Genomic DNA, 15,931 nt, shown 5'->3' on the forward strand with positions numbered 1-15,931 from the left:
GTGGAAATACCCCCGTTAAGACGGTCAAAGGCTCCACTCCGCGGTGTCATAAAACGACCGTTTTCGAAGTAGAATCCTGAGGGTCAGGGATCGGAGAGTGAAGAAGGTATAAGGGTCTCAGCTGGTATCTTTCTGGTAGGTCTTTTTGTATGAGTCCCAGGAAAACAACTCACTTTTTCGAGGTTTGAACGCTTTTAATAGAAGTATGGTCTTCGATCGTATCCAAAGAAAACGAAATCAACTTCGATGAAACGTGCAATTACATCGCATGAAAAACCTCCACTGTCTTCACCATAGACCATTTGAGAATCGGTGTCTTGAAGAAACACATAAAAACGGTGAATGGTGAGCGTTAAAACCCATACAGCTTCAATAACCTTACCGCGTCGCGGCTAATCCAACTCCCGACGCGCGGAGACGAACCCTGCCGCGCGGTCGAAAAATCAATGTCATTTCCGGCGACGCAAACTTATTTCAAAGAAAGCTGCATAAAAACCTTAAGAAATCTTCAACAAATGCTCTCATATAAGTTACTCCGCGCGACCTTGCCGAAAACCTATTTGAAACTCTACCTAAATGTAAAACTTTGTCGAAAAACAGTATCCGCCATTTTGTTACTGCACGGTAAGAATTTCTGGACGGTATTCTTTAAGATTACGGAAAATGAAAGAAAAAACACCATGCCAACAGATTATGTGGTTTTTTATTTCGCAAGAATCCACCCATAACTTCACCATCCACTTACTTTGGAAGATTTTCAGAGAAAATTGAAGACGTGCGTTTTTATGGAAATTTGCTCACGTTTGAGCCTCTGTATCTCAGTAACGGGTAGCATCCATGTCAAATGAAGTACATATCCCTAAATTTCAATCATTTCTGAGTATACCTGCGAAGTTTCAAGTTTATAACTCAAAAAAAGCCATTTTGTAATTTTGTCCGGCTTTTTCCGATTTCCGCCCACTGTGCGACGTGTCGCCACGCCTCCAGGGTAGGGATACGGATGGAAGGGTGTGGGATGATCGACTCTTGACGCCGTCATAAAGGCGATGCGAGCTATCTCTAGCGAAACCAACTTTGCTTTTCCTACTGAAATGTAAGGATATCTAGTTAAGAATGTACAACATATTTTTCTTTAGAGTCATTTCAGTACACCTGTTATTCCCTATCCTTAGATATTTAGTACTCAAACCAACACAACAACAACCACACACAACCGAAAGGATTTCTTTTTTCCATTCCGCGTTCACTTACCGTCTGCGATGACTCAACATTAGAAGTGGGCAAATATCTGATGACGTTGCTCTCCACTCTTCTACCGCCTAACCTTATCATATTTTCGAATATATTCCGTTAAGTACATCCTAGGAAACTTGTCATATATAGCTCATCGGGGCCTTTCTCCCGTCGACTTTTCCTTCGACTGTTGTCTTCATCAGTCCCTAATGCATCACTAAGTGACCGATTAAGTTGTCCTTCTTCGGGTTTCTTTGCAGGCCTAGACCAAGTAATCTTCTTAGGGTTTTTACAGGCCCTCTCCTTTCTCCCACTCTTCTAAGGAATTCATCATTGATCACACGACCTACGTATTTTACCCTCGTCATTCTTCTGTTACACACCAAATCGAATGCACTCGACTCCTGATTTCTCTGTGTACTGTCAAAGTCCATACCGCGCTGCCGTAGAAAAACATGCTCCAAATGTGGCATCTGACGAGTTGTTTCCTTACTTACCGAATGCACACGGGAGCATGGTGGCCTAAAGGGTCGAGGGTTTAACTGCTAACCGAAGGGTCATTAAATCCCGGGTGAAGCCTTCGTATACCGCAAATAAAATCGTCAAAGTGTGAGGCGGCTCAGGGAAAGGATCTGGCCACCCTACCAAAGGCCACCCTACCATGAACATGCGATATTTACACGCCTGTGGCTAAGTCAGGGGTGACCTCTACCCTAACCTATCAAAAGCAACCTCCGCTTTGGATCACGAAGGGATATCCGAGTTTAATTGTGTAATGAGACAATATAGTCTCGTATGTTGAATATATAGCAAGACGGGACTTGGGCGCGCAATCGCTCGCAATATTTTCAGAATTCCATTAGCGTCGATTATACCAGTGAAGCCATTCAGGCGCTCGATGCGCGGGTAGATGTGCTAGTGAGGGGAATTCGGAATGAATATTTATCAGAAGGCCAAGGTCGTTCATTTTTGGAGTCGAAGGATCATTGTGTAAGAATATAAGGAAATGGCTGACGAATAGCTCGATGTGGGTCGTAACACTGTAATAAACGAAGGTAAGGGAAATGAGGGTGGTGAAAATGGTAATAAGAGTACGGAAATAGGGAAAGCTATGGTGAACAGGGTTCACGGAAGTGTTCATATTAATCTGAAGCTCTCCTATTAAACGTGTATCATTTTTGATACTTGAAGTAGTTGATGAAATTTGGCACACACTTCTGAAAAGTCAGTATGTTTTTTTGAGTGTACACAACCTTTTTCCAAGTTTGACTTTTTGACACAATAATGTGTGTTAAAACACAAAATGAAATTTTACCTAATGGCGTTCGGTGGTTTTGAAAAAACAAAGATAGTAAAAAGTCTGTATTTTGCGGTGACATCGTCATTCCTAGGTTTTGGGAACGTGAAAAACATTAAAACTACTTTTGTTTGCAAGGAATTCGACTGAAAGATCTTTTAAGGCTGCTGTTGATCGGAGCATAAATCTTATATAAGTGAATCTTTTCTTTATTATAATAATTTTCTTGAAGTCTGGAGATGATTTATCTTAGACTACGTGGTAAATAACTGAAATAGTGAGAAATGAAACAATCTATAAGCTAAAGTAGCATATAACGAACTGGTGTCTTCAAATCGCTCGCAAATTGGTGTTGTATGGTGGTGTGACGATAAAGAGTTTGAAAGATACGTCGAAACGTCGTCAAATGTGGGGTGTACCTCAGGGGAAACCTTGACTGAATGGGGTTGACCACCAATTTCATTTCATTGCCATTTGAGATAGAATTTGTAGAATTAAGAGACCCGTATTTTCGATTGGTCGCGTTGTCTACCTCTAGAGCTGTTAGCGACAAAAAAATCGACGATTTTACACTTTCGAAGTTGATGACGTCACAAATTAATGTGGGACCAGTCGTCTCTTTTCCTCTACATATGTCTTTTGCATGGAATTCGCGAGATTCCTTGTCGTTTACAATCTTGCGAGCGATACCTACCCTCAATGTAAAATTCTTCCTAAACGAGAGAATGTAACATATCTCTGATGCCGTCACAAGATCATGAAAAGTGGGTGGCAACTTCCGCGTATCCTTATTTTAATTAAGGATTAAAAAACCTATGCGGGGAAGATTTTCTTCATCGTAGCTTATCCTTCCCTTCCACTTACCGACTTCTATCAATGACTTACGATTAGGGATATGAGTGAATCACCAACTGATCTATTGACATGTGCGCTTACCCTTGATTTGCTCTCTTCTCCTGAGAGCTGAAGTCTGCATTATTTTTTTGCGCTTGCGATGTGGCTTTCAGGTTTGCCCTTTCGTTCGGTGACCTCTGGCAAACATTTCTCACCACGCCCCCGTGACGAATGTTGGAGTCGCTGATAAGTTACAAAAAAACATTGCACTGATGCAAATACCATCGTGGAATAATGCTCATACCAGTCGTCCAGGGAACGTATGCTTCCTTAATTAGTAACTTAGTGATATTGATCTTCTTCTTCGCAAGTTGGGAACGTAAAATGGATAGTCATGACTAAGCGAGGAGGTGAGAAATTGTTCAGGCGACCGCGAAATATATTTTCCACGACGCTTTGATCTTCGCCTGAAAGGGCGTGATGGGTGCAGGAGGGTAGAGAAGGACTCGGCAGTCCTCCACGAGGACCCTCTGCAAGGACAATATGGTAATTACGTAAGTATTCAGTATTGCGCGAATGTATTCGCGCCTTTTCCTCCATGCTAAGTTTTGTTTTAGATTCTAGTTCATTATCCAACCATCCTCAGTATTATTGTCCTAAAAGTGGCAACTTCGGGGAATGTCTTTATATAGCGAAATCGAAAGGTATTCCACTTAAAAAGGTCGTGTTCACTGATGGACACCCTTCCGAAGTGGTATGATTGGAATAAAAACAACGTAATCGGCAAAACTAGCGGAAAAGCAGACGCCCTCCTAAATATGTGGCTGCATGCAAGTGAAAGCGGACCATTGAAGCCTGAAATAAAATAATACTCCTACCCACGATTATGCCATTTTGGCATTCTTGGGAAGGCATTTCACTAAGAAAATAGTGATTCACTGATAGAAATGACAATTTAATCGGCTACATCATGAGACACGATGATCTGATGAAAATAATCGTTTAAAAGCCTGCTTACACGATACGTTAACACGTGCGTGTCAATGTCTAAATATATGACCGCGCAAATGAACACGAAAATGCACCGTGTAACCACCTAACTTGTGCGAACGCATGAACAAAAAACTGAGCCTGTTCTAATTTGGATCATAATTCGTACATGTTCCATTCCGATCTAATAAAATCATTCATGCATTCACACAAGAGGACTGCATAGAGGTCCAATTCCATCCCATTTAAGGCTGATTTCTGTTGCCGCTTAGGTCGCATTTTAATCGGCTTTCAAAAATGTCCGCGGCGTGGTGATGAGTGCAATGCGACCCACTTTTTTTCAAATATTTTGCAGTATGGTCTTTGAAAATAAGAGGAGTAGCATTGAATAGTTATGAATTTGATAAATCACGTTATCATGAATGTAAATTTCGGTTAATATCCCTAATTTCCCTGTGAAAGTCCGATTAAGTTGTCCGTCAGCGACCTCACAATCAGTGGCGACTTCTGCAGACCCATTTAAAGGAGCGGTGGGTGACAACGGTGACAACATTTAGAGGACAACTGGAGGATCCTTTTTTATAATATTCATGCATTCACTCATTAACTAGTAACGAGGAGTCCTCTCTGCTAGCACGTATCAATGTGTACCGTGTAACCAGGCCTTCTTGAAAGAGAAATGGAGGAAAGGTAGAGAAAGGACTTCGACGAATTAAAATGAAGTACGTGATGAAGGGTGAAAAACCGAAGATATATGAGCTACAGCAGGAAGTGATTTCGTTTATTGGAGAAGCGAGCAGAGAGCTGCGTTAAACCATAATTTGGATTACTGACTATGAGATCCGATGCGAAGTTTCGTATTCACGGCTGGCCACTCGCTCAGACGGAATTCTGCACTTCGTTCCTTGGGCGTTATAAATCCCCTTATTTTTTTTCAAACTGGGCGTGGGGGAAGTTGAACCTCCTATTCAACTCCTTTTCCATCGAGTGAAGTCGTGACACACCCACACGAAGTGATCATATGTTATTATATACGCCGACCCAGCAGTCACCAGCACAAGTGTCAGAAGAGAAATGACTATCAGGGGTCACTGAACGCAAGGGCAAACCGGAACGCCACATCGCATGCCCAAAAAATAATGCAGATATCGAACATTAAAATTAGATATATTAACATGTATTTCTCATCCGCAGGTATATAATTGAAAAACGTATGGTGCATTCCAGACACTAAAAGCATTCACTCTACTGCATTAATTGCAACATGGCGTGAACATATCCTTTTCTGAACAAAGAACGACAATTCACAATAACTGCACTGGAAAATATTTACCAATTATAAGATTCACTTAAAGAGTCCCCAAGGAAAAATTATAAGTGAACATTGAAATTATTTGATAACTGTATCGTTGTGTTTGGAGTATAGTATGAAAGTTCAAATTGGTGGCTATTTCACGTTCACTGACCGCATCAAACATGACCTATTCTCCCTTCCGCCTATCGGAGAATGATATTCGATGCACTTTGACACCGAATGCTACCAAGGACTGAAGGCATCATTCTCATCGCCAAATTTATGCGAGTAATTATCAAGAGACAGGTTATTTTTTCTCGAAAAAAAATAGCAACTATTAATATAGGAAGTACGTTCCACACAAACAGTGTTTTCGACCACGATATTAACACTATAATGCCATCACCAAGGTGCTAATTGTTTGCAAAATGTATTCGTACCTTGATACTACAGTGTGAAAGCTATGGCCTAAATTGAGGGCGAGTGCGGGACGTACATTTCCTTTCCCTATTGAGTGATTCCTTAAAGTAAAGGCGTAATCATTAAACAGAGCTATCCTTACGCTATCTTTCATGTCAAACCTCGTACGGTGCACAACTTAATAATTACATTATCAAATGGAGATGGAGAAAATACACTGAATATCATGCTATTTTTACATATTTGTAAACCCTATAATCATCATACTTCTGTGGCGGGTATAGACCAAATTTCTGGAGTGTTGGGGGAGTGAGAGGGCGTGCTCCCTCCCTCGTATTCGCCCCAAAGGGAACTAACATCAGCAAGGCCGTAGCCAGGGGGGATCAAAGGGGATTGATCCCCCCCGAAATGAAAAAAAAATTAAATAGATACTTTATGCTCGCCTGGTGCTCACACGACGATATTATATAGCGGTGCAGGGACATCTAGTAGTCCAATACGACTTATATCAATAATTATCCATGCGAACTTGTAGGTGGAGTGTGTGTAGTTGTAGTGCAGTGTGTGAAATAATAGTGCTGTGAATTAGTAGAGAGGTGAGTGACTTATGAGCCTCCTGAGGGACCGCAGAATTGACATCGATACCGAGGAGTTAATTCATTTGGTCGCCGCATAAAAAAAGCTAGAAGGCTAAATTCAATTTTATAATAATATTTTTAGATTTTCCTTTAAGGGTTCGTAATAAATATGTACATTTAACCGTATACGCTATTTTATTTATCTTGTAAAAATAATTTTATGTTTGTCTACTATTCCATTACCACCCCCCCGAAAATATTTTCTGGCTACGGCCTTGAACATCAGCAACTCGCAACATTGGTTTGTGCCGAAAGTTAACTTATTTAAAAAAAAGGACACCCCCTGATAATGTGTATTGGATTGGGATATTCGCACGGCAAATTATGCATATGAGGGCGCATCACTGAATGCCACGGCAAAGCCCACGCGCATGATTTATTTCATTCATTCGGACTAACAATAAGATCTTAATTTTTTTTAATTTCCCTAATTTCGAGGGTGAGAGGGTCCTAGGACGCAGTTAGGAATTAAGACTAGGGGGGGTTTTAGGCGAAACTATACCCGGGTTGTGTGGTATACCCGCCAGGATAAGCGGGTTGTGCGGGGCCTCTCTCCCAGAAAATTTTTAAGATAAGTGGTTCCAAATGGTGAGCTTTATGGCTTTCTTATGGACATATTATTAATCCTTACACTCTTCTATAAGTATATTAATCAACTTAAGTAAAATGGATTCAACTTAAAAGTTTCTCTAAGCTATGGGTGGGGGGGTTATATCCTCCCAAAATACCCCCCTCGCTGCACCACTGAGAGGGTCTATATACTCTTACTCATAATTTGCATCGAAGAGAGTTGAACTACAATGGGGGCTTTCCATTCATGCGAATCACGCGTTGACTAGTGTCGACTCACGCAGGGGCGCCGACTTATAAAAAATATTGGGGGGGCCCATATCGGAGGTCTTGCCCCGGGAAGAGGTTAAATTCCAAGTGTGTCGCAGCACCGAAACTATCATGATTCACACCACTTGATTCAGTTAACCTGCTTTACCTAATAATTATTTTTTTTTAAACACATTGCTGAATTTATTTTAAAAGGTACTATCGTCAAACATGGGAAATAAAAATTAACAATATATTTTTGTGATTTCACAAAGCATAATATAACTTAATTATTTTCTTGAATTATTGAGGGGGCTCCGCCCCCCCAAACGAATCTTTGAGGGGGCTCGAGCCCCCTCAGGCCCCATGGAGTCGGCGCCACTGGACTCACGGAAACTGTTTATAACTCTCCAATTCCTGTGCGTTACCGTTTGTTGACTTGTGTCACAACAGTCGGCGACACACACAGAATGGAACACGAAAACCGCGACGCAAGTTGACTTGTGTCGACGTGTGTCATTGAATGGAAAGCCCCCATTATGGTGTTGGGAACAAAGAGATCACGGACCACACACATGAATCCCGGAATGAACGCCACAGGATTTACAACGACGAAAAATGGACTCACCTTTCGTTGTCCGTAACTTCGTTTCAGTTCCTGCGGCGCCGACACACGTCCCGAAAGCGAGAGTCGCTGAGGTGGCAGATAAACAGCCGGATGAGCGTCCACGCAGAGAGGAGCTCTCACACGTCTATGAACTTCGAGAACTAGTAGGAGCCGACCAGCTGGCCGAATTTTTTTTCGAGCACTCGAGTCGGCTTTGGTTTGAGTCACCGCCCGGGAGAGGGTGGGCGGGATGGTCGGCATTCGAAGAAAGCATCTTGGGCGACCGAGAAATACTCCATTCGCGGCAATGGTGGCCCCATACTTGAGTCGTCTCTTTTACTGTGTGACAAAATTGCGATCAAAGTTAAACGCAATTGAGTAATTCTTGAGCATCGACGGTTCAGAATAAGGAGAGTCGCCTCTTCGCCAGCGGGAGAAGGGGAACATTAAATCGCATTTCCAGTTGTCCTTCGAGCTAACTACTACCACTGCTACGGAGAAGCAACTGACTGTTCCTCCGGCGAAGCGTTTTAGCGCGGCGTTTAAAAAACGATTGCAACTTAAAATGTGGCGAGAATGGAATTCGACGCTTAAATGACTAGAAAGAAAAAAATACACAGATTTTGGGCACAAAATACACTTATATCTAGAGATAAATGTATTCTTATTTGAATCCGTGATAAAAGGCTACTGATAAAACTGAGCTTTGGACTCATTTTATAATAACGCTATCAAGACGTTTAAAAAATCGGATATGTCCCTCCAATGGCCATTGAAATTATGGATAATATTTTAAAGTATTTTCTGAAAAAGTACCACAAGAAGTAAGTTATTCAGCCACCCGTTGGGAAACATTTTCTCTGACCGAGAGGGAATGCCAGAGGTTTCTATTCGCAGATAACAACATTTACAGGAAGAATAATTAAAAATCTTCCAACTTTTCATCACTTAAAATAGGTATGTTCAAATTATCTCAAAATTCTTCGCCATTAAGTAACAGTATCTGGCGATACTTAGTGGAAATCAGTGGCGTAACGAGAAATATGCTTCGAGGGGAGAGGCCTGGGGTGGCCCAAGCAATGGATTTCGGGAAATTAAAAAAATTGCATGCCTGGAAACTCAACTTACATCATTTTGGCGCTTAAAATGTATCTTGCTTAACATCAGGGTGGGATGTGCGAAGACTGCCAAGGTTATTTTTTGGAATTCGTGACATTTCAGATTTTAAATTATTTCATCTAAGTACTTCATTTTATTATTTATGACGAAACCATCTCAGTAAGCAGTATAGATAAAGCACACGTGTATAAATGAGACGGCAGCCGTTGAAAAGGCTACAATCACGAAATAAAAAAGTCAAGTAAGTTGAGCTGATAAATCGACTCGTGGTAGTTTTCGCACAACCAGCGAGGACCGATATATCGGCCTGATGGCAGTAAAACGGTTAAACAGATGCAGTTACTATACGTCAAAACTAGACAATAGTATAAAAATTAGTTTTATTTCTCTTTGGCTTTAGGGGTCTTAGATCTTTCCCCTCTTCCTCCCCCCCCCCCCTAATAGTTACGCCACTCGTGGAAATGTTTGATCTCCATGAGAATAAAGAACGAATGGTAAACTTCCACACTATTTTATTTATTTTATTTTCTTTGCCATTTTTAGTTTCATGGTATTGACAGCAATGCAGAAATTGCTCTTCCCAAATTATTCAATTATTCCCTCTGGTTGCACATTCCCTCAAGAAGCCCATACGAGCGAAGCACTAAACGTTTCGTCGTGAAACGCCAAAAACAAGTCGGTCGCGGGCAGCGACGGTCGTCGGTCGCGGCGTCGGGGACTGACTACCCACTGACTGACAGGCTGACTGCACTACCCACTCCCCCTTCCACCTAATCAAACACTCACACTCTACCACAATCCTCTTCCGCTTTCCTTCGCTCCTTTGTCGTCCTATTCGGTCGCCGGCATACCCTTCCAAGGACGAACTCCAAGATGATCGAGAACGAAGCTTGAGTCGTACAGGCACAGACAACCATGTAGAAAACACGCAACGCAAGCATGAATTGATTCGCCAGAACATTGCTCCCTTTCGAAGACCTCGACCTTGATGGGCTGGGAGAGAGCTTGGGCGCCCTCGTGACCCCAGTGGCTGTGGGATATAAGTGAGAATGATGCCAGCCCAAGGGTCGCGGTCCTGCCGGAGTACATTTGCCAACACCCAGGCCATATTATTATTAAAGTATTCTTAAGGTAGATTTGTATGGAGCTTCACGAAGCATTCCGGCAGTCTCCCCTCCCCTGATGGAATTCTCTTTTCAACTCAAAATAAAGCATACTCCCTTTCTTTCTATTTAAAATTCCTATTATCTTACTTTTTTTCTCCAACTCTTATATACACCCCACATATTTCTCCCACGTTTACCCCACATTCTACCATCTAACACTATTTTCAACATGCCCTCCCCGCTAAGTACTCGCTCCATCCATACCATCACCCAGGGCATAGTTGGTATCAAAATAAATAAAACGTTAAGTATACGCCGTAATCGGAATTAATCTCATGAATCGCGAGCGAGGGAATGGACGCGGCATGCATAGGTATTCCGTAATATATAACGTTATTCTTATGCATTAAAATATGAAGTATTCTCATTTTACATGAGCTTGTTAAAACTTTATGACCTTACACTGATCTTGCCCCCGCCCTTTCTACGATCCACCATTTTAAGTTATTCAAGGGTATTCTTATAAGACAGCACATTACCCAATTGATTTAGGAATAGACCAATGTGAATTGATTTTGGGCTTAAGATCCAAAAGGAAGAAAGGCGAACAATGGAATGCGAAAAACCCTTGTCGCTGGTTTTCCTGAACGTGCTCCATGAAAAACCATTTAAAAAGGACTTTAAAGAAGACCTTTTTGGATTAATAAAATTTTACTTTGTTTTTTCCTCAGAATTTTTATTAGAACAAGACCAAACCAGAAGATAAAGTTAACGATGACGTCTCCTCACCAGAAGATGTCGTTAATCGTCAAAACCATGGTCGTTTTTTAATAAATATTCTTTGTAAAGACCAAGTTAAATTTTATACATCCAAAATGTTCAACAAATTCCACAACTATCGCCGGTAACCACCAACTTCAAAGAACACAATAAGCTAGCTCACCAATAAAAAAATGAGGATTGTGGTAGGATTTGATAATTATTGAGATCCGCTTTTTTCCGTTTTTAGAACCGTTGCCTCGTGCTACTCGCGCTGAAACATGGACGGCCTTGACCCTTAAACAGATAACTTGATGGACGTCACGGGCTCCTGCCGAGCGTATCACTGCTTCTAAACTACTCCCATCCTCGCGTAGTTCTCGCGCGTTTCGTAGTTGTTTACACTACTATGAGCGATTCCTTCCATTCATTAGTGGTAATTGATCTAGAATTCCTATGGCGTCTCCAATCCACGAAAAGTGGGCGTTCACTTTCACATTTTTTCATTTCTAACCTGCGAGAGAATCGCGAGATAACGAAGATTTTTTCGCCGTACATTACTTTTACTTTCCAGACACTGCATTTCATTAATGAATCGAGATCTCGACCAGAGTGAAGGAATCTATGAGTGAGCGACGCATGCGCTAATTGGAAGAAGAAACCATGGACACGGCCGTGACAGCTCACTTCGGAGATATAAAACTGGCGTTTCCAAATGCAAAATGGACGAAATTATCAAATACGCTGAATTTATTTGGACTGCATTGGGGGAGGTAAAACCATCTAGGATCACGGTACGAAATACTTAGAAGGACAGCATAGCCGAGGAAAAACAGTAATAGGCCACGGTAGAAATGGCAGACGTGTTCATGGAACTTATTGCTGGGAAAATTAGGCAAGATAAATACAAGTTTAGGTTGAATAATTTCAAATTAGGACATCCCATGGTATTTTAATGTGGTGATTTCCTGGCTTAATAGAAACTATCCCCCTCTTAGGAATACATCTTTTGTATATCAATTCCTATCGTTAATTAGCAAAGGCTATGGTTTAAAATTATAGCTATTGAAGATTTCACACGTTTCTTTACGTTCATTTTCATTGTTTCACGTTCCCACGCCAACAGTTCCAGCAGAAGGTTACTTTTGCTTAAGCACAAGATTACTGTACGCCAGCCTTCACTCAGAGCGACACGCCAAGAGTGCAGAAAACTTAGCTATGGTTCACTCAACCTCATGAAATTTCGGAAAGAGGAAGATGAGCGTATAGTAAGGAACTCGGTTGATGAACTTCCGAGGTTATGGCGAGGGGAGGAAAGGCGTCAGCGGCGGAGAAGACAGAGAAGTGCCTGGAATGCGCGATGAGCGGTGAGGTCATCGTTTTCTAAGGCACGACCGAGGGAAGAGCTCGAAGAGGGGAATTATGGACGATTTAAAGCGAGGAGCGGGATATAACACTTTTAGCCCGACAGGTGTGCAGGAAATCCCTATGGAAGAAGATATGGGATAAAAAATGGTCACTCCAATGCGAGTATTTCTAAAATAATTGGCAATCAGACTCCATTCGCAAAGCGAGGAAAGGTAAAGAAATCTGGATGCAGAACGTCTGAGAATAAAAAACAACCTTTGAAGTCTATAACTGGTAGCTGCCTATATGATACATTGGAAAAATTGGGTTGTACTAACTAAAGTCCTCCTAAAATAATATGTGGGCATTGGACCCGCATAAATTACTCATGGATTCCGAATCGTCAACTTTAGTTCACGTTTCATCATTCTCTTACACATTTCAGGTCCTGAAGGCGACGATATCTACCCAAGTAGTAACTTTTCCCCATCAATTTTTCTATTTAGAAGATGATTTTAAGGTTAGGATAAAACATATGGCCTATTAATTTGGCCCGTCATCTTCTCAATGTTTTTAAGGTCCTTCTCTTTTGCTCTTCAGAAGACTTCTACATTACTCACACGTTGACTTTGATCTTAATCATTTTTCGGTCAAAAACCACTTTTACAGACTGAACCAATGAAGTAGATGGTATGTAAGGAATCAACTGTCAAGACTGATTCCGAGAAATTGTATTCAAGGTTGAGAAGAGGTCGAATGGGAATATCGTAGGGACTACGCACGGCCGAATCGCTTTAATTTTGTACGAAAAATTGGATGTGACAAAAATCTCGTCAAGAATGGTGATGCGTTTGCTCACAGCGGAGAACAAACGCAGTGATTTGGTTATTTCTGAAGCTGTTTTGGTACTTTTCCGTCGCAATTCTGAGAAATTTCTGTGTCGATACATAACTGCTGATGAATTATGGATTCATAATTAAAAAACACTATTACTACTCTAAACAGTCAAAGCAATGGAATTTTGAATGTGAACGGGCACGGGCAAATCAGGCGAAGATGGTGAAATGGACCGGCCATATCATGGTCACGATCTTTTGGAATACTCGCAGAATAATCCACATCAATTACTTGGAAAAGGGAAAAACGATAATAGGAGAGTATTATGCACCGTTTTTGGACCGGTTGAACGAAAAATCAGGAAAAGCACCCCCCATTGAAGAAGGAAAAGTGCCTCCTTCGACAAGACAATGTAATGTTGATCCCCTGTGCAGTTGCGATGGCTAAACGTACAGAATCAAAGTTACAACTATTGCGAAATTCACCGAATTCATCAAATTTGGCCCCAAGAGACTTTTTCTCATTTCCCAACTCAAGTAATGGCTTTGCGGACAAAGGTTTACGTCTAACGAGGTCATCGCCCAAACAAATGCCGTTTTTTGAAGAGATTTCGAATGATGCAGATTATTTGGATGGCGTAGAGTGCTTGGAACAAGGCTTAGAAAAATAAATGAAGATGAAAGGAGACTATACTGATAAATAAAAAAAAGACCCGAAATAATGCTTTTCTACCTTTTCCTGGAGACTGATCGAATGATCCTCTTACTCAGATAAGTTATATCATCTCGAACATAAATTTTGGTTAACAGAATTCATTATAAGTATATCCCGTGAGATCCGGATCGTTCTGCCGTCAGTTTCATGAGTGGCGACTTTTGGAAAAGTATTTCAATGCGCGTTGGGTGACGAAACAACCAATGACCGATTGCAGAGACTCTACTGTTAAATTCTTGTGGAATATATGTACGAGTGAGCCCCCGTGCGAAGCCACTTCTAAGATTGCGTGATTAATGAGTGCATGTTTTCCCGTGGGTGCATGTGTGGCAAGTCATCGGCTCCAAGGACAACTCAAGAGGTAAGTGTTTGTCGAGGGAGAGGGAATGGAGAGTCACGCGTACTTTTAGTTCCTTTGAGATGACTGTGCATGTTCCTTTCATTGAAATAAACAATGCTCTTTGTATACATGCCGCACTCGCCGTTGTCGCTCCTGTCCTGAAGAGTGCGCTCACGAGAGAAGCGGTTGTTTTTTTCGTGGTTGTTATTTTCTGAGGTAGATACTGATGAATGAGAACTACGCGCTCAAGAGATAAGCTTGATTGATGAAATAACGATAAATTACGAGGAACTTTGGGAACACACACATGGGGAACTTCCTCAGATATTGGAAGAAGAAAATTGAGGAGTGGGTGTGACATAATATCGCAGTAACTTGAAATGCTGAGATCGCTGGCAGTAACTGGGCATGCTGAAAACTGCGTAAATAGTTCTCGGGATCGCTACCGGGTTGGGAACTGCATTAATGCCGACGTTTCGATGCCCGACTCGGCCATTGTCCTCTGGGCCATGATAATCATGTCGCGATACCCAGGACCGAGAGGAGCGATAAATTAAGAGAGATATTTTGCCGAACGGATAGATAGGCGAATTCCTTTATCCCCGAACCATAAATGACTTTAATATATGCCAGTCGTAATTTCGTTAGAGTATTTCCTCTTATGTGCAAATGGCTGGTGTCCTAACACCTCCTGCCACACGCCTTTTAGGCGGCTTGCGGGGTAGTATGTAGATGTAGATGATGACATGACACTATGGCCGAGTTGGACATCGGAACGTCGGCAGTAATTCCAATTCAAAGTCCTATTAAATTGACCCGTCTTCTTCTCCAGGTTTTCTATTGGATTCTCTTTTCTCCTACTCTTCTAAAGACTTACATATTACTCAATCGATATTTTTTATCTTAATTATTCTTCTGTAACACCACATATGCCGAGGAATTCTACTTTGAATCCAGTTTTAGTGACTCAGAAATCCATGAATATTTGTCGAAGCTCATAGGTGAGAAAAAGATCACACATTAAAACGTTTCATATCATGCTTTTTACGAATGGTAAGAGCACACCCAACCTTCCGTTCCACATTTACCTCCAAAAGTTCGTGCTCTCGACTTCATATGGTCACAGCTTCATCTATGAATGTTTCTTGAGAGATGCGTACAATTGGCAATGCATTTTACGTGCCGTGATCGATATTTTTCACTATTTTACTATAAGATTCTAAGAAGTTTCAGCATTACGGGGATTCAAAAGAATTCTCTTCTGACCAGAATGAACAACTTTATCGAAGTAATTATACCAATCATAGGAGTAATAATACAAACGATTTTCAATTCTGCTTTTGTTTTTAATTATTTATAATTACTTTAAGACTGAAAAGGGAAGATTACTGGAACGGGCTAAGGAGAGATTCCCTTCATAAAATGAAGTCAGTATTAATTTAAACAAAGGTAATCCTATCCCTTTTTCATTGTTTTCTGAGAATGAGGAATGCACTCCACAAATTGAAGAGAAATTTCGCAAAGTAGATCAGCGAATGCACACTTCCCGATATCTGAAATATCAACCAAAATAATTT

General features: G+C 41.3%; 1 protein-coding gene across 1 annotated transcript in view; it reads right to left on the reverse strand.

Moving 5' to 3' along the window:
- LOC124155602 (cytochrome P450 6a2-like) overlaps nucleotides 1-8,717 on the reverse strand; it is a 29,813-nt gene extending 21,096 nt beyond the window's left edge. Inside the window, exon 1 of the mRNA XM_046529568.1 lies at nucleotides 8,154-8,717. Within this exon, the coding sequence (XP_046385524.1) occupies nucleotides 8,154-8,393 (240 nt within the window). The 5' untranslated portion in view covers nucleotides 8,394-8,717. The remainder of the gene's footprint in view (nucleotides 1-8,153) is intronic.
- Nucleotides 8,718-15,931: the final 7,214 nt, after the last annotated feature.

Source organism: Ischnura elegans, chromosome 3 (assembly GCF_921293095.1).
Source record: "Ischnura elegans chromosome 3, ioIscEleg1.1, whole genome shotgun sequence".
Taxonomy (NCBI): domain Eukaryota; kingdom Metazoa; phylum Arthropoda; class Insecta; order Odonata; family Coenagrionidae; genus Ischnura; species Ischnura elegans.